General features: G+C 34.9%; 1 protein-coding gene across 2 annotated transcripts in view; it reads left to right on the plus strand.

Moving 5' to 3' along the window:
• Positions 1-19,177, plus strand: part of LOC113521068 (apolipophorins) — a 49,287-nt gene extending 30,110 nt beyond the window's left edge. Inside the window, exons 30-58 of one of the 2 annotated variants that reach the window (XM_026906503.3) lie at positions 181-323; positions 681-941; positions 1,541-1,682; positions 1,783-1,927; positions 2,157-2,348; positions 3,309-3,547; positions 3,913-4,011; positions 4,430-4,483; positions 5,026-5,191; positions 5,447-5,628; positions 5,865-6,064; positions 6,490-6,619; positions 7,253-7,424; positions 8,331-8,455; positions 8,944-9,072; positions 9,472-9,615; positions 10,081-10,249; positions 10,799-11,004; positions 11,749-11,880; positions 12,486-12,590; positions 13,159-13,343; positions 13,927-14,158; positions 14,977-15,124; positions 15,889-16,029; positions 16,528-16,637; positions 17,047-17,167; positions 17,737-17,849; positions 18,157-18,351; positions 18,860-19,177. In XM_026906503.3, the coding sequence (XP_026762304.2) occupies positions 181-323; positions 681-941; positions 1,541-1,682; positions 1,783-1,927; positions 2,157-2,348; positions 3,309-3,547; positions 3,913-4,011; positions 4,430-4,483; positions 5,026-5,191; positions 5,447-5,628; positions 5,865-6,064; positions 6,490-6,619; positions 7,253-7,424; positions 8,331-8,455; positions 8,944-9,072; positions 9,472-9,615; positions 10,081-10,249; positions 10,799-11,004; positions 11,749-11,880; positions 12,486-12,590; positions 13,159-13,343; positions 13,927-14,158; positions 14,977-15,124; positions 15,889-16,029; positions 16,528-16,637; positions 17,047-17,167; positions 17,737-17,849; positions 18,157-18,351; positions 18,860-18,877 (4,398 nt within the window). In that variant the 3' untranslated portion in view covers positions 18,878-19,177. The remainder of the gene's footprint in view (positions 1-180; positions 324-680; positions 942-1,540; positions 1,683-1,782; positions 1,928-2,156; positions 2,349-3,308; positions 3,548-3,912; positions 4,012-4,429; positions 4,484-5,025; positions 5,192-5,446; positions 5,629-5,864; positions 6,065-6,489; positions 6,620-7,252; positions 7,425-8,330; positions 8,456-8,943; positions 9,073-9,471; positions 9,616-10,080; positions 10,250-10,798; positions 11,005-11,748; positions 11,881-12,485; positions 12,591-13,158; positions 13,344-13,926; positions 14,159-14,976; positions 15,125-15,888; positions 16,030-16,527; positions 16,638-17,046; positions 17,168-17,736; positions 17,850-18,156; positions 18,352-18,859) is intronic. The other variant, XM_026906504.3, reaches the window with a different exon arrangement.
• The last annotated feature ends 166 nt before the right edge of the window (positions 19,178-19,343 follow it).

The following is a 19,343-nucleotide window of genomic DNA, read 5'->3' on the forward strand; positions in this document are numbered from 1 at the left end:
AGGACTATAAGCTTATCCATGTAATTTCACTGCCATGTTCCACAATTCAAATCGAAAAACACTCATGCAAATTTAGCTGCTTCATTGCAGAAAAACAAATGGAATATAAGTAATCAGCAAACAACTCTTGTACAAAGTCTCCCTTAGCATATAAATAATGAAACTATAATAATTTAACAGAACCCCTCACCTGATACTTACGTGGTGCTCGTCGCCATCGACGCTGATGGAAGGGTATACAAGTCGCAGTCGACCGTCGTGTATTCAGAGGCTAACCCATTAATCGACGTTTCCTATACTGCACCAAACACACCAACGAGCAGGTAAACATCTACATCTTAAATTTATAGAAAATTTAAAATAACAAAAATCCTCTATTTATTAGACACAATAAAGCAAAACATAATGCAGTAGAGAAAAATAACTTCAAAAATATAAAACTACAAAAAGTATATGTATCCAATAGTAGAGACAATTTGATAATTTTAAAATATGCTTTTGTATCTTAAAACATGCCTGAGTTAACATTAAAAGACAATTGATTCCGTCTAACCAAAGAAGTATTCTTAGTAAAAATTTATTCAAACGACTGACATCTTCTTCTAATTTACTCCATTAATTTTTTATTAAATAATTATATTATATATACACAGATACATTAACAGTTTAATTCATTTCAGACTTTACGTCAAGGGTGTTAAATTAAGCGAGAACCAAGCTAAAGTAGAAGTGAAAATTGTCAACATCCGCGACCTTTCTCTAGACGCCGTCTCTGAGGCTACCTTGCAGAAAGACAATATTATCTTGAAAGTGGTCGCCAACTCTGAGAAATTGGGATTGAAAAATTATAAAGTGGACGTTGCAACCAAAGATGCTAATAATAACGGCAAACGCTTAGAATTCCAGGCAACGAATGACAACAAGAACGTATTAAGTGGAAGGTATGTTATAATCAATGTACTTTAATTAGTAGCCTTCCCGGCATAGAATAGGCCACCTCTTCCTTTCTCGTGGGTGTCGTAAGAGGCGACTAAGGGAGAGCGAGGGATGGGCAGCAGCGTCCCTCTTATAACTTTATCAAAAGCCAAACTGCGGTTGCCAACCTGCCTACCAAGCGTGGCAACTACTGGCGAAACCTCTCTTATGGGGCAGGCTATGTTCAGCAGTGGACAGTTTACGACTGATAAAACAGCAACTTTAATCAGTAACAACGATTTATTAACGTTTTATTGCTGGGCATCTGTCTCACTCAATAAAAGAACTCTATTTTATATTATTACTATCATATTTATTCTTGTCTGACAGTCTAACATTAGGTTTTCTCCTTAGATTTTCCGTATCATGCTCTTATGTATTATACTTTACTGTTGAAGGTACTTCTTTTAATTCTCTGGGGATAAGATAACTGACCAGATTCTAGTTTTAATTGGATACTAAATTATATATATATATATATATATATATATATATATATATATATATATATATATATATATTATTAAACTTAGATTATAAACGATGCATAAAATCTATTTTACAGTACGACATTCATCAGCAAACAGGAGAATAAGAAAACAATAATCGAAGGCTCTGGAACATTGAAGGTCAAAGAGGAACAGAAGTCCGCCAATTTCAAATACATCAGAACTATTTTGACAGAAGGCAACGAGCAAGGAGTTGAGGTAAATGTATTATTTTTGTAGAACGCAAATGTAGGTAATTAGCTAAAGGTTATTTATTCTATCTGCTATATTCCTTTACATATTTAATTTATATTTACAGACCTTCTTGAACCTGGCTGTTGGTGAGAGCAGCTACGTGGCGGAATCCCGTATCACAAACCTCGAATACAAGAACTCATATGTATACTGCGAAGAGAAGAAACAGTGCGCTCACGTCGAGTTGAACTCGAAGGTCAACATACAAAGTTAGTAATTCATTATTACCTAATATTTAAGAAGAATTTCTATTTATTTATTTATTCTTTATTAACCACATTAGAAGAAAATGTTTCGTTCATCATACAACCTGTTATATTTCTACTACTTATATTATAATCTCTGCTTAGTTTCGGCATAGATGGCGCTGTGTAATATTTTCAATAGTATTTATCTATTGGTAACATGTGTGTGTGTGTTTTTTTTTATTTTTCTCAGAACCAGGCGTCGTGCAGCATACAGTCAACGTTAACTTCGATTTAGTGAAACTTGGCATTTCTCCCGAGTTCGGTCTACAGATCACCAATGAGATTTCTGAAAAGAAACTGCCTCAGTACACACTAGACTTGCACGCCATCAAGAATGACAAGAAATATCACCTGAACATCTACAGCCATCCAGAATTAGGCAGTAAGTTATATTTTAATATATACATAAAAATTCTGGCATACGTCGTCCTGATTTTAATTAAATTTTGTAAACTTGTACTATTTGCTCCAACTTTATAGATAGGATAGATAAATAGATACTCTTTATTGTTTCCTCCAAAGATTACAACAATAAAGTTTTTATAAATACAAATTACAAGAAAATATAATACACTGAGAAAACAATGAGCGTCCTTATCGTTACGAGCGATCTCTTCCAGAGTCCAAGTACCTATCTAGTTATTTCAATAAAAAAGGGCCCGGTAGATGGCTATAGAAGCCAAAACAATATCTGCCTAGTCTTCTAGTAATATTATAAAATATGCAAGTATGTTTGTTAGATTAACGATTCAAAATTTAGCGTGAAGTACCTAATTGAAACAGATAAGAATATACATTGCTTGGTTAATAGACACAGCATCTCTAGTGTTGCAGGCGTCTATAGGCAACAGTAACCGTTTTATCATCAGATAGGCTGTATAGTTGTTTGCCACCTTCGTGGAATGAAAAAAAAATATACCTTTTATGAACGTTCTAGATATTGTAGCTTTTTTCTGGAGCTTTAGCTTCAGTTGTCAAAATATATACTTTTCTTATTTATACACTTTTGTACAATTACTTCAATTATAGATATTAGGTTATAACAAAAATGTACACAGGCGGATTTGTCCTTTAAAGGAATTTCTTCTAGTCAACCTTGAGAACTTGGAAGAAAAAATACCTGTAGTGTTTTGTATCTTCAATATAAAATGATTAGATAGTTTTATGCGCATACTTTTCGATTCTGGTAATCTAAATTTTACTAACATTATTACGTCCATTGATCGTACTTTAAAAACAGAGCAAATTATATCAACCACTTTATAATTTTTTTATCGACGTGCCTTAAACTGCAAATTAGCACCATGAAATAAATATTCAAAAACAAACGATCACTTCGCAGAATTCCCAGCCGGCATCACAGTCACTCTCCCACATCGCGTCTTGGCTCTTGAGACTAGAGTGGAATACCCCACAAATAAAGGATTACCGTTCCCCATCAAAGGAGAAATCACCATCCACCCAGACAAGAGAAAGGCCCAATATAAAACAGCTGCAAGATTCTTGGTCGATGTTACTGGCAGTGACAAACAGCATGCACTTATTGCTGACTTCGGTTTCAGTCATCCTAAATTGGGCAAGGTGATTATTATATTGAACTTAAAATATTTCTAAAGTATTAAATGTAAACGCAGTGTAGGACAACCCCTCACTAGATGGAGTGACGACCTGAAATGCGTTGCAGGGAGTCAGTGGATACAGGTGGCTTAGGACTGTTCTTTATGGTCTATGGTGGAGACTTATGTCCAGCAGTGGACGGATAGTGGCTGAAATGAATGAAACGTAAATGTAATTATAAGTGTAGAGGACTATCTAAAAGCAAATGTATGGAAGATGATATAACTAGAAAAGGAGTGAATGCTGAAGTGACTGCAAATAGAAAAACTGATCACGATGTATTAAAAAAAATTGAGTATGTTTATTTAATTTATTTGTTATAATTACAGGAAGCATTATTCAAGGTTCGTGGTAACCTGAAGAACAGTGATAATATAATTGAAATTGCAACATCAGCCAGCGTCAGCTGTCATCCAATCTTTGGGGCTGTAAGTTACTATTACCAATTAAATATAATAATTATTATAATATAAACTAATGCGCACAAAAGAGATTCATACAAGGAATGTATATATGCAAATATACAAAAGGCAGCCTTATCACTAAAAGCACACTCTTACAGATAACCTATAATTTGTTTTAAAAGAACTTAAAGAAACCTTAACCACTTTTTGTTAAAATTATTACAGAAACACTTTCTGAATTAAACTAGACTAAATCAAAACGTTCAATCAATTAATTGTTTTTTTATATGTACTACTCATAAATAGACTGTTTTATAGTCGGGATCAATTATTCTTTGGTTTAAATTTTCATTAAATTCTATTGAAATTGACTGTATGCCTTAGTAGAAATGATTGCGTTGGTCAGCTATCGTTTTTATTAATTTCCATTATACCTTTCCAGGATCGTGAGTCGAAGTTCGTACTGCAAGTTAGCCCGTCATCATTCAAACTCTTGGTAAGCATCATATCTTTATCGTCATTGGTGTGATTCAGGCATTTTTTAATCTTACAAAAAAAGACCAAACCAACTGCTCTAAAAAAAGCAATCAGATGGATATATACAGCAAACATACAAGCTGGCAATCTGACAGCTTATCAGATGCTAAATGGAAATATTCGCCTATAGATAGCCAGCAGCACACTTGCAATGCCTCTGGTGTTGCGGGTGATCATAGGCGACCGAGTCACTTACCATCAGGTGAGCCGCATGCTCGTTGGCACCCTGTGTTCTAAAAAAAAAGATATAAATATGCAAAATAATCTTTGATAACTATTGTACTCCCATGTATTGCAGAGGGTTCAGGTGTTATTGTACCTTATAATTGTCTTGTATCTTATAATTTCAATGCCAGCTTTAATCCTTTAATTCGCAATACTGCCAAAAAAGTAAAGCTACTTAAGCTGGTAAGACCAGAGTACACAGCATGACGACTTTTGTACAAAGTCCCCCTCTAGTATTAATAATATTAATTTAAGGTCATTATCATCTTCTTTCAGCTGGACACACCAATTGTCAAAGTGATTGAATTAGAAGGCACTGCGGTAGTAAAGGAGAACTTGCAGCAAGGCGATTTGAAATTCTGCCTACTTCAGGGAAAACCAGTGGCCGTCCGTGCCCTCATCAAGGACTACCAATATTATGAATTTACTACAGGTTATAGTGGTGATTATTTTGAACTACATTTGCGAAATATATTTACCATAAATATGTTTCCCAAAGAACTATGAAATTTACAAATTGTAAGATAAAGCCATATTTAATAAAATGTGAAATTAACTCGATAAAGAAACTACCGACATCCCAATATCAAAAACTCATGACATCAAATTCAAATTAGAAATAATTAAAATAATTTATACAAAACTACATATCAAAGAAGACTAGAATGATAATTGATATAATTTCTCTTCTAAACAGACGAGTCTGACCGCAAATTGTCTGTGATTGGCCATTTGGACCCTGAGAAGCGTGTGGACATCAGCGCTGACCTAGTCCTCTCTGGAGAAAAGAAGAACATCGCCCACGGTGCCCTCTTCTTGAAGGACAACCTCGTCAAGAGTGAATATGGAGCCTCTAAGGACAATTTCGATTACTTTGTGGTAAGTAGGAAAATTTCAAATTAAGTACCAAATAATGTGTCATGAAATCTAATGTTTTGTTTAATTTATTCTTTATCTGTAACTACTTGATTTATAATGGTTATTAATTTTCTGGTATACTATATTTTATTAATTTATTATATAGTACTCATTAAGAAATGTTTGGATGTTTCGTAATATTTTTTTTATTCAGTAGTATATCATTTCACATTTTAATTTTAATCTATATTATACAGACCGCACTGAAGAATGACCTAACAAACCTCGAGGCACGAGTTAAACAGCTTGGTGAGGAGATCAACTCAGATTTCAAGGACATCTTGAAGAGAGCACAACCTAAAATCCAAGAACTTGAAAAAGCCTACAAAGAAGACTTGGAGAAGATATATCAAGAAGTCGCCAACGATGAGACTTTGAAAGAAATTTCGCAAGTTATGTTAGTTTCAAAACATGTATACTTTAGTTTGTCTATTAATTTGTTATTAATAACATAACCCCTTGTTCATAAAAATTAAAACCTATAAACCTACTTTAACTATTAGTGTTTTGTCGCCTTTATTCAAATTGTGAATGAAGTACAAAAGAAAGAGACAAAACAGTTTAATAGCTAAAATAGTTTTGAGATGTTTGAAGTTTTTATGATTAAAGAGGATAAACTTTAGTCCATTACAATAAAACTTAATGAAAATGTACAATAACTTTTTAAAAGTTTGACTTAAATTATTACAGAAAAACTTTCTAATTATAATTGGTTTACAAATCAAAACATTAAACCAAATTATTCGAATTTTGATGTGATCGTTTACATTTTCATTCTGTTCGATTGAACTAAAGAATTAAAAGCAATATTTCTTTCTCCAGTAACGAGGTCGCACAGTTCCTGGCGAAGATTATCGACGATATTGTTCATGCCTTCAAACCCCTCGTTGACAAAATTTACAATGTAATCGTTGAGACCACCAAGAAGATCGAGGAAATCTATGAGAAAGAGGTAATTGTTAACATTACAATTTTAATGTCAAAAACAATATGGCAAATGATATCAACGAACGAGGAATAGGTAGCAGTGTCCCTCTTAAAAGATCACCCAAGTCCAGTTGCGGTTGCCTGCCCAGTGTACCAACTACTGTCTAAACCTCTCTTATGGAGTAGGCCCATATTCTGCTGATATGATGATGTTGACAACAAAATGCTCTGATCAAATATGGTAACCAATGAACGTCTTTAAAATTATCTATCTGTAATTAAATTCATATAAAATAAATATCCTTTAGTTATTTACAAATTAATATTTATATACAAGCTTTTGTTTAATTACCAATGTTAGTTTGTTTGTTTAGGTCAAATTTTGCAAACTAAATTAGAGCCACTTCTTGATATTTGATTAACCAGAAATTTAGCATACACTTTTGTATCTAATGACAATATAATATTGTAATGGTTTCAAAATGAGGGTCGACTCAAAATGGCAGATCATGTATTTTTTAGTGCCTTTAATATAATAGAAAAGAATAAAGTTAGTGACGTCACACTAAATTAAATATGGCTGTCATACCAAGATGACGGGTTACATTGTTAGATATTGTTTCTGAGAGTATTATTAACAGACTTGTTTTCATTTCAGATCGCACCCCAAATAAAGAGTTTGTACGAAACCGTTGCATCTATCGTGAAAGAATTCTTCGATGGACTGCTTGACATCGTTGCTCACTACGCCGCCCTTATTACTGACTTTTACGAGAAACACAAGCCCGAGTTAGAGGAGCTTACCAACACTATTACTGAAATCTTTAAAGGTACCAATCACTATTGTTTTACCGTTATTTAGATGATTATAAACTTCTAAATCCGTTATGGTCCATGTGATCCCGGCATAGAATAGGCCACCCCTTCCTTTCCCGTCGGTGTCGTATGGCGACTAAGGGAGGACGAGAGATGGGCAGCAACGTCCCTGTTAAAAGTCATCTAAACCTAACTGTGGTTGCCAACCCGCCAGCCAACCATGACAACTACTGGCAAAAACCCCAAAAGGGAAGGCTAGGCCTAAGCCGTAAACAGTTAAGAGCTAATATGATGACGATGATGAAGCTTCTATACTATCGTCAATGTACAATGAATTGAAAGTCATTTCCCAAAATGTATTGCTACGGGAAGGTATCAACCTTCCCGATAAATACAATAGAATTTAATAAAAAGTGTAAACAAATTATTCGACCATATAAGACAAACTGCTGATGTTCAACAGTAGTACAAACAAAAAGTTGACTAAACAATTAATGCATCGATTTTATTCTTTACCTTTTCATTAAGTTTAATTTTGTTTTATATAACTTAGAATGGCAAACAAGCTGACGGCCCACCTGATGGAAAGTGGTAACCGTCGCCTATAGACATGAACAGTACCATGGGTATAACAGAGTATAATGTTTAGCCCATGATACCCCCCATGCGTTCCCATTCCTGAGGACTCGGGTGTTATTTCTCTGTACCCTGTAAATTCACACCATATAGCACTCTTCAAACTAATACACAGCCATGCAAACGCAACTCCTTCACGGTTAAAACACGAATCGGACAGAGGTACCCAAGCAAACGAATTTTGTACAAAGTCTCCTACTGGTTATTAAAAAACACTATATATACAAAATTTTATAAATATAGCCATTAGATTAATCATAATTTCGATTATTTTTTCCTTACAGACTTGACCAGAATAATCGTTATTCAACTGAAGGAGCTGAAGGCGACTGTTGGCCAGGCCTTGGAAGCGATTATTACAACTATCAAGGAAACACAGAATTCTGTTGTTACTGCCTTACAAGCAAAGGTATTATTAGGCGTTTTAAATACCACATATTTATGCCAACTGTCTGATTTATAATAATCATAATTGATAATCAAAAATCATCATTTATCTGATACATTATACTGAGGGTCACTTGTCAAGATAAAAATGACCCTATTTCGTAACAATATGTTGTAGTAAATATTACACATGAAATTTCATTAAAATCAAGTGAACAGTTTCAAAAATTGAAGTGAAGATGAGATTTTTATATATAAAAATAAATATTACACACCTATAACAGCAAAACTGCCAAAAACCAGATAACTGACATCTATAGGAATAACCAGACTCGAGATAATTCAGAAAAACTAACTTTTCCTAAATCTGACTAGTAATCGAATCGATAGATACATTTTCACAAAGCCACGAAGATTAACATATCAACTTAAAAGTTATAATTTTCGATACAATAATTACTAATTTTTGTATTATTCTTATGGATCCTAACTACTTTTGGTCTTTTTTAGTATGAAGAATTGGGAGTACCAGAAAGTGTTCTGAATGCTATACTGGAGGCTCACAATGCAATTCGAGCATTGTTGCCAACAGAAGAAACCAAGAACTTCGCTGATGCGGTATACACCTACGTTTCTAAGGTATGATACCTCTACATTTCTAACTAAAATCATTATTAATTAACCACAAAAATAAAAAATAAAATATATTACATTTGCACTTACAGTTGAACTAATTAATGTGTTTTACATCTGTATATTGATCATTTTGTGTAATCACCTCTACAAAACTATTGTACGTTTTTTTTTGGCAACCCATTAACGTCCCACTACTGGTTTTTGTCCTCACACTGTATATTCCTAATAAGACGAGGATATATCCTTGTATACTAGGCTGATCGAGCGATTTGATGCAAGGTTTTATCTCGAGTTCTGTTCTACCCCTAATTGGGAGCTCCGAAATGCAGACAACTGCTTACCTACTAAGCTGTCATCACAAAGAACTCTCGGAATGTTACTAATGGATGTGTCCTTTTTCAGAAACTACGCTCAGAGAAATTCGACGAGCAAGCCCAATTGCGTGTTGTCTACGAGAAATTCACTGTGGCTCTGCAATCGCTCATTCAGTTCCTTCGCGGTCAATTCAACCAATTCGGAATACCGTCACTATTCAACATTGAATCCGTGAGTGCATTATCAGCAAATTTTACTATACACGAATGTATTCGGTACTTGTTCCTTCCACTACTATTATATTAATCTAATTTTCTACTTCATATATTATTTCTAAAAAATAACCATCAAACTGTCTGTTATTCATTTGCTTAATAAAGCAGATATTTTATTGTGTATTGCCTTTATTGTAGTGTATTGCCTTAATGTGTTACTATAATTGTCACATATTTTTCACCACATCTGCCCTTCATACGCTTTCTGTTTCTACCCAATGGTTAGCTGGTAGAGAATGCCATATGGCATTAAACTCGCCATTTGTACAAAATTTAACTGTGCAATAAAGAATAAATAAATAAATAAATATTTTTTCAATAGTTTCAAGTACATATTGAATATTAAGTTCGTTCTTTTATTGACACTTCACTCTCCACTTTTTATTTTTTTATTGGTTAGTTATGTCTTTCTTTATTGCAGATACCGTTTATCACTGGCCCCGGACAACTGTCATACACGCCGACAGGCGTAGGCGCATCTCTGAGTTTGGTGAACCAAATCTTGCGCGGAGACATCCCTGATCCTCTCTCGTTGATTCAAGCGTATAGACCTCGCAGTTTGGATCCATTCGATGAAATTCCTGCTAAACGTAAGATTTTTTTTTGTTCATTCAATACAATAATAAGTAAACCGACTGTGTACGAAAGTTTTCTTATCCCATTTCCCTATCCATTAGATATTGATGATTCTGATGATCATGATGATAGAAAAATCATATCTCTTCTACTAATAGTAGTTAGTTCTTAGGATTTCTATTCGTATTAATGGAATTAAACAAAATAATTCTATTCAACTAACCAGTCTTAAACCTCAGCAGGGACCTCATTCCATAACCTAAATATTTACAAGTAGAAACTTCTCAGAAACTGCACTTTATGCGGTCATTTTGGTTTTATGGATTTCTTTGAAATCATCGTGGTTTATTTATTCTTGATGAAATTATCACGATTGGCAACTAACATCACTTTATTCTCAGCTATCATCCCTCAATGGTGCCCTGCCAGCGTATATTGGTAGCGTAAGCGGGGGTACCATTCCATCGTCACCTATTAAAGAATACCATTTAGATTTTAGCCTATGAGGATAAACTGTATGTCTGTAGCAAGCAATGACATTAATTGTACCCTGTCTTCCACAGTTCGAGCGGTGGTCGTCAATGGACAACACATCTTCACGTTCGACGGTCGCCACCTCACGTTCCCCGGCAACTGTCGCTACGTCCTTGCTCACGACTACGTCGACAGAAACTTCACGCTTGTCCTACAACTGCAGAATGGCAAGCCCAAGTCTCTCATACTCGAAGACAAGAGTGGTACCACAGTAGAATTAAAGGACAACGGACAGGTATGTAAATGATTTAATTTTATTTTAAAAGTATATATTTTCTATTAAGCTATTGAAATTATTTAAATGTATAATGTAGTTCTATGATCATCATTGCTTTGCCTTTTCCCCATTTATTTGGACTGCATTGCCCATGAATATTGTGAATTTGAATGTTTGAATTGGCTTAACAAAATTTAATGAAAATTAATGCACAGATGGACCTTATCCTGTATTAACACATAATTTCAGCTCCTCATAGAAGCAAAGAGGAATATAGCTTCTTACAAAACATTAATTTTTTTTTCTTTTGACAATAAGGCGTAATTGTTTATTTATTATAATTTTAGAAAGTGTAAATGGTGAACTAAATACCATATGGCATTATCTACAAGTTGACCGTAGACAGGAATAACATAAAATATAATTGACGGTGCAACGTAATTAACAATATTCACCTTTTAATTATTTTTATTCTCATATTGGGAAAAGTTTTTGACTTAGACATCATCTTCAGTGTTATTTACTTCTGCAGTCAACTTGCCTACATACGAGTAGTTTGTTTTGTTTTAAAAATAAAATATCATGACTTAAAAATCAAAATTAATCTTCTATTACTCGTGTATGACTTATTGTCGTTAGATAAGTAGATTTGTCCTATGTGACGCGGTGTTGTAAGCGTCATTGGGTTCCATATCCTGTTAGTTATAGATAAGTCAAAGGTTTTATACCATCTAAATTGTAAAAACAAATGTTCTCTCCCAGGTTGCAGTCAACGGTGCTTCACACGGGTACCCTGTTGAAGAGAAAGACGTCTACGCATTCAGAAGGCCCGATGGTGTGCTTGGTATTGGATCGCAATACGGTGCATTGGCATACTGTTCTGCTAAACTCGAGGTACGTTCTTGGTTGTTTTGAACTGATAAACAACTTGCTTTATTGGGTCTTCCCAAGATCTGGAGCTAGTTATACAAAAAAAGTGAACTGTGATAGCTCAAGTAATGTGGTTGTTTCCTGCCTTCTTTTTAAATCTAAATTTAAGATCTTAAATATTTTTTTCATTGTAAAAATTTTGGTATATTATGATAATCGTATAAAGTCTATTTCAACTACTTTTAACTCAAGTGTAGTCACTCTTCTTCTACTTCCTATAGTTTGTTCTCAACAAAAGATTTTTTGAATTTTTTAAGATATTTAGAATAACAAACAAGCTGATGGCCTACCTGATGGAAAAATGGTTATTGTCACCTGTAGATGTTAACAGTATCATGAACATCACAGAACAATCTGTAAAATTATAAAAAAATATAATGATTAATGAAAAGAGCTTTTGTATAAACCAACTTTTAAGTTTATTTTGATTTGTTTAACAATATCACTACTATTGCCAAAACTTCTAATATTTATTTATACCCGTTTAATGGTATCATATAGGAAGAGCCACTATATTAGTGTACTATTTGTCATTGTTTGTCAAAACTAAATAATCTCTTTCAATCCAGGTGTGCTACTTCGAAATAAACGGCTTCTACCTCGGTAAACTGCGTGGTCTGCTGGGTGACGGTAACAACGAGGCATATGATGACTTCAGACTGCCCAATGGAAAGGTACGTTGCTCTAATCAATACAATGTCTAACATGACATTAATTTATGTTTTTTGTATGTTTTCTATCTCTATATCTTTGGACTATGAGCTTTTCTTTAAAATACTATTAAATTCTAGCGGCGTATGCTGAAAAAACTAAACATCAAGAACATCCTTGCATACTTGTTTCAGCTACTTTTATAACTTGTCTTTTGCATCAAAATCGATTCTAGAAACTCTTGACTCCTCCCTCCAAAAAAAAAACAGTTTAAAAACTATTATATGACTAAAACTTATTGGACGAGAGGTGGGCAGCAGTATCCCTCTTAAAACAACTCCAACGCCTAACTGCAGTTGCCAATCCGCCTGTCAAGCGTGGATCAACTGGCAAAACCTCTCAACAGAAAGAGGCCTATGTTCAGCAGTGGACATTTAACGGCTGATATAATATCAGCCGTATATATGACTAAAACAATTTCACGAGTACATAACTGAAAATTTGTCTGACTAAAAATTGAACTTAATACATTTTGAATGACAATTTTTCGGAGAAAATTTACTAATTATTCTAATATGATATTTATTACAGATTTCCACATCGGAATCTGAATTTGGCAACTCGTACCGCTTGGCTAGCAGCTGCCCGCAGGCCAAGTGTCCGGAACACTCACATCACCAGCAGCACGCTGCTCTGCCGCCTGCTTGTGAACAGGTCTTCGGAGGCACCTCCACGCTGCGCCCGCTCAGCTTAGTACTCGATGTTGCTCCATTCAGGTGCGCTGGAAACATTCTTAATTCTCTTATAAAACTTAAAGGAGAAACAGATTTAATAGTCGAAAATGGCATAAGATAAAAAACGAACATAAGTTTTAACAATAGAGAGATAGATACTCTTTGTTGTTTCCTCCAAAAGATTACAATAATAAATTTATTATAGACTGATTACAAGAAATATTCACACTGAGAAAACCATAGCTGGCCTTAACGCTAAAAGGGATCTCTTTAAGGCAACTTTTGGATAACTTGGATAACTGCGGTTGCCAGCCCGCCTGCCAAGCGTGGTAACTACTGGCAAACCCCTAAGGGAAAGGCTTATGTTCAGCAGTGGACAGTTAAAGGCTGCTATGATGATGAACAAATTTGGTTCTACTGTTCCAATCTGTACATAAATAATTATATCAGATGACATACAAGATAACATTTCACGGGATAGAGTGTGGTTTCACCATAGAGATGGGCGACACCACAGCATCACAGAGTACAGTCATGCATTTCAAATCCTGAAGACTACTGAAGAGAGGTGTTTAAATTTCTACTCTTAAATATTGAATTAAAAAAAATGCAATCTTAACAACAGACAAGCCTGCATCCATGCTGTTGCTGGCAACGCTGAGAATGCACTCCGCGAGGCCTGCTCCCTCGGCGCTGGGTACGTTGCACTTGGACTCGGAACCCTGCTACCAGCAGTTTTACCACCTGCCTGCGTCCGCTGCACAGACGCCGGTGGCAGCAAGAACATCGGCGACACCTACGAGGTCAAGCTGCCCAACAAACAAGCCGACATCCTTGTCGTCATCGAAACTACGAAGGTTAGTTGCTGAAATCACTGCCATGGGTTGGTTTTCGCACTTTTAACTTATATTGGTAAGGTACCAGTGAAAGATAAGTGAGGATGACGTTAGGTTAGTAAGGTCATCGTGATGATTTCGCCAGAATTTAGCCATGATAATTTTCTGGGGGACTCCATAGAAGACAATATATATGGGAATCTTACTATTTTACTGTTGCTTCCCATTGCTAACAATTCTCTCTCTCACATGTATATTTATTTAAAATTCTTTATTATAGATGGCCACTCTATATATTTTGAGGATGATCTACATGTAGTTTGATACATAAAAGAAATACACAGTATAGTGTTATAGTGTTAGGTTTCGTTTGGAAGGGCAAAATAGAAATTGTAATTTCTGATACGTGAGATCACATAGCTCGAAGAAGCGACAACCGATGGGAAAGAAAGGTGCTTGAGTGGTGATCGCGTTCGGCTAAACATATTGTAGGACAACCCTTCAACTAGGTAGAGTGACGACCTCAAATGCATTGCAGGAAGTCATTGGATACAGGTGGTTCAGAACCTTTCTTTATGGCAGTCTATGGAGGAGATCTATGTTCAGTAATGGACGGATAATGGCTGAAATGATGATGAGATGCCATGACGTTTATTATGTGTTCACTTATAGACAAAATGTCTCACTGGTTTCGTTTACTGGAAATTCATTATTATCTTCCAGATATTTTTACATGATCATTTGAACTTCATTATTACATTGTTATGCTAAAGAACAGTTAAATGAAATAAACTCAAGACTTTTGACTACTAACAAGGCATTTTTATTACTTATCGCAGAGCAACGAGAAGAACTACAAGGATTTGGTAGTACCGTTGGTCTCTCAAGTGGTGGACAACCTGAAGAGCAAGCACATCACCGACATCAAGGTCTATTTGATCGGAGTCACCTCCAGATTCCCGTACCCTATCGTTTACGACACAGACTGTAAGTTTGAATTATATTATCTACCTCCCTATATAGTTTTAGATTATTACAAATCAAAGACTTCGCAAAGTTAGTATCTAAGTACTGAGATACGAACATGGCTTGATTTAATTTCTAGGACTACAAACTGATAGGATTTGTCTGTGACTTTAGTATTATTTTGCAAGACAATTTAATATAAAGTTAATCTGTAAAACTATCCGGTTTTAAACGCTTATAATAGGCTCTAGATTCAATAGTTTGAACAATCATTCCAGCTTATTGTTTTCCTTATAACAACTGTGCACTTTCTAACAAAAGACTGCATACCTAAATTCTCAGGGCTGTTACGACTTCATATTTTGTTCGTGTCTATAAGTGGTAAGGTAAATATTAGTTATATTCCAGTAATATTTAAAAATAAATTTCCTTTCCCGTGGGTATCATAAGAGGCGACTAAGAGGGGGCGAGGGATGGGCAGCAGTGTCCCTCTTAAAACATCTTCAAAGCCTAACTGCGGTTGCCGATTTGCCTGTCAATCACGGCAATTACTGGTAAAACACCCCCTAGTGGGAGGCTTATGTTCAGCAGTGGACAGTTAAAAGATATGATGTTTTAAAAATAAACAAAAACAGTCTGTATTGTTGTTACACCACATCATACTGACTCAAAATTAGAGGGTCCTAATATATGCCAGTGAACTTCTTATCGACAAGTCAAATATTTCTAATACGAACAAAAACACTTTTATATTTATTTGTCACTAATTACCATTATTATTTTAGTGAAACTGAAGAGCGCGAAGGTTGCATTCAATGATGAGCATCGTTACCAATACACACCAACCATAAAGACCAACTGTGAGAAGGCGGATTCCATCCAAAAGACAATTGCCAATGTCATTGATGAAATCAGAATTGTCTTGGGTAAGTTCAAAGCTATATACACGTATAATAATTGTTATTAGCAATTAAAATTTCGTGAAAGACAATAAAGTTTCATAAATCGAAACAGTCCAAATAAACAACATGCTAAATCTAGAAACCTGCCACCTAAAAAAGACTTGAAAACAATTATTAAAGCTTTCGTATATTGTAGTATCTGTTATTTATAATTGATGTGCAGTTCCATAAATAAAAAATATGATGAGTACTCAGTTTCCTTCTCAACTTACTTTAGTAACTTGTCAATATTCTACAGCTGGACACAGGTCCTTCTTCTTGTAGATTGATATAGGCCTTTATTTCGTTATGAAAAACAACTTCTTTGCGAGTTTTTATAGGTTTCAAAGTATAAAAATTCTAGGCTATATTAATTCTCGTCTCTTATAAACCATATATTCCAAGGTATATCATATGTCGTCTACATTACATGTATTATTTCTAATAACGTCGTCATATATTCATATGTTTTATTAATTTCAGGATTATCCAACATCAATGCTGGATATTTGAGTGCATTCGAGACACCGCTGCGACCTGGTGCTCTCAAACACGTTATTACGGTCAACGGTGACGCGTGCAAACTTGAAATTGTAAGTTCGGATATAATCTTCATTATAACCGATAATATTATTATTATTACTAAAATCATTATTGGAGACTACAAAAACCACGTGCACAGAGAGCTCTGTCTCAGCTGTATTCCTGTCGTGAGTCAAGTGTGCTTCCGTGATGTGTTTTAGTTTAGCTTAGCCAGTTAAATTACAAAATATCTAATAGGAAACAATTATTTCCTATAAATGACAATGCAAGAAGCATGGCATGGGCAGTATAGTATTATCCATGGTGCTGTTCATGTCTATAGATGACGGTTATTTTTCATTAGATGGACCATTAGCTTATTTGCCATTTTCAATTGTCACAGAAATATTGATATTTTTTTACTGTCTATATTTTAGAAATACATTATCTTGAGTGTAAATATAACTTTTTTGTTTTTAGGGTACTCCACTACAGGCAATTAGTAACATAATCACATACAACCAATTGGGCATCACCCATAGTTTGGTAGCATCCATCCCCGGTCTCGAAGTTGACGGCAAGAGCGCTCCTAACGTTATTGGTACGTACTATAGCTTAAATAGCAAATACTAGAAAATACATTTTGCTCTATAAATAAAAAAAAAAAACATTACTTCCTAACGAAAATTGAATTATTAAAAAAAAAATATGATCAGTGTTACTCAGGAGGATATAAGGGTTGTAACGATGCCCCATAGATATAACCAAATCTGTTTGGTAATTTAGAAATCATGGTAGAAAAAGTCACATATATAAAACTTCAAAATATTACACTCCTTTTATGGAAACACAGTATAGGCACGCTTAAGAACGACGAGATGTTTCTTAGACACGTTTATAATTGCCTTTTTCCACAAGACAATTTTGCTTCAAAACGAACAGTTTTTGCTCCACAAAAAAGGCAACTACAATCATTACAAAAAAAAACATAGAATCTCCATGGAAATAAACCCTATCGATTAAAAAATTGATAGAAAAATCGTGAAATTTGGTTTGGATAAAATTGGTAACATACTCGCAAAAAAATCACTTTAAAAAATCTGTCTTGTGGTGAAATTGATGCATTATTACGTTTAAAAGGTGAAAAAAATGAAACTTCAATGTTTACAGGTTACACCAACGACTACGCTTTGGAGTTCGATGGAAAGAAACATGCCAAGGAAGTACAGGGCGCGAAGGTCACTCTCACAGAAGACAATTACTGCGCTGAATTGACTGAAGTCGTATGTATACCGCTTATTTTTACATGCGATACAGTTATAAAAAATGCAAGCAATTTTTAAAAAAAAAATATTAAAAATGGGTATATTAAAGTTTCTTCAGGGTCAGCAACGCGCACGTGACACACCTAGAGTTGCTGTAGTCCAGGCTACAGTAATCATTTACCATCAAACGGGATGTACGCTTGTTAGCTTTTGTGGTTTAAAAAAAAGTATTTTGATGTCATTATTTGTTTTTCGGAAAATTAAAAATTCTCATTACCGATTTACCTGCATGCATCTAAATATATATTAATATTTTGTGTTTCAGACTGACGGACTCGTTTTATCTGCTACCAACTACAACGCTTTGGGTGCTGGCGAGCGGAAGCAGTTCCTGCTGGCTGCCGCCAATGCTATCACTCAGAGAATCTTGCAAGAGTCCATCGTGGAGGAATGCGTCTGTAACTACGCAAACCCCTTCGTCGGCCGCTCCGCCTGCGTCGTCAAGTCGAGGAAGGAAGTGGTAAGTATTCCCTTCGTAATCATTATAACTTCTTTATAAGTATTTCTCATATTTGCCATAAAGTTCGATTTTGCTCTACTTGCAGTTTCTCTCCACACTCCTGAAAAACCGTCTAAAAAATCTAACTTAAAATTTGATATACGTTTTAGCTTTACATGTCATCTAGGATGGTCTGTTTCATTGATTTTCCAATTTATGAAATCTGCGTGGATTATAAAGTTACAAGCCGTGTAGTCCTGGGATAGAATAGGCCACCCCATCCTTTTCCATGGGTCTCATAAGAGGCGACTAAAGGCGACTCCCTCTTAAAACATCTCCAAGGCCTAATTGCGTTGCCAATCCGCCTACCAAGCGTGGCAACTAAACTAGCAAAATCTCCCAAGGGGAGGCTTATGTTACAGTTAAAAGCTGATATGATAAAGTAGCATTGTTCTAACCGCCATATGATAAACTGAGCCTATTGTAATTCCTTATAACTGAGTTGTAATTTAATTCTTCTCGTTTACAGGCTCGCAGACGAAAGTAAGCTGTCCCAAATGAAACCAACGAGACTGTGATTTGTGCCATTATGTACCGAATACTCTAGTTTTATATAGCTACCGTCTCGTACCGTGGGAGCGAGATGTATATACATGTGTACGTATATGCATCTCTTTCGCACAACGTTATATCAAACATCCCGTTACCTCTCTTTCTATAGCTGTTCTGTTTTTTTTTTTTTATTTTATTATAAATTATTTAAGTACATAATTGTCTATACAATAAAGAGGCGTTGTCTCATTGAAATAATCTCACCTTGTATTAGAATAAAATATGTTAATAATTATATGCTGTACTTTTATTTTTCAAACAACCCTTCACCACTGTTTAGACTTATCCATTTATTTTTACTAGTGGTCGCCCTGTGGTCGAAATTCAACCATAACATACATTGTAATAAATAAATTTATTGTGGTTATGTTCGACCAAATTTCGGAATAGAATAAATGGAA

This window comes from Galleria mellonella, unplaced genomic scaffold (genome assembly GCF_026898425.1).
Source record: "Galleria mellonella isolate WM207_F2 unplaced genomic scaffold, CSIRO_AGI_GalMel_v1 utg377, whole genome shotgun sequence".
Lineage (NCBI taxonomy): Eukaryota > Metazoa > Arthropoda > Insecta > Lepidoptera > Pyralidae > Galleria > Galleria mellonella.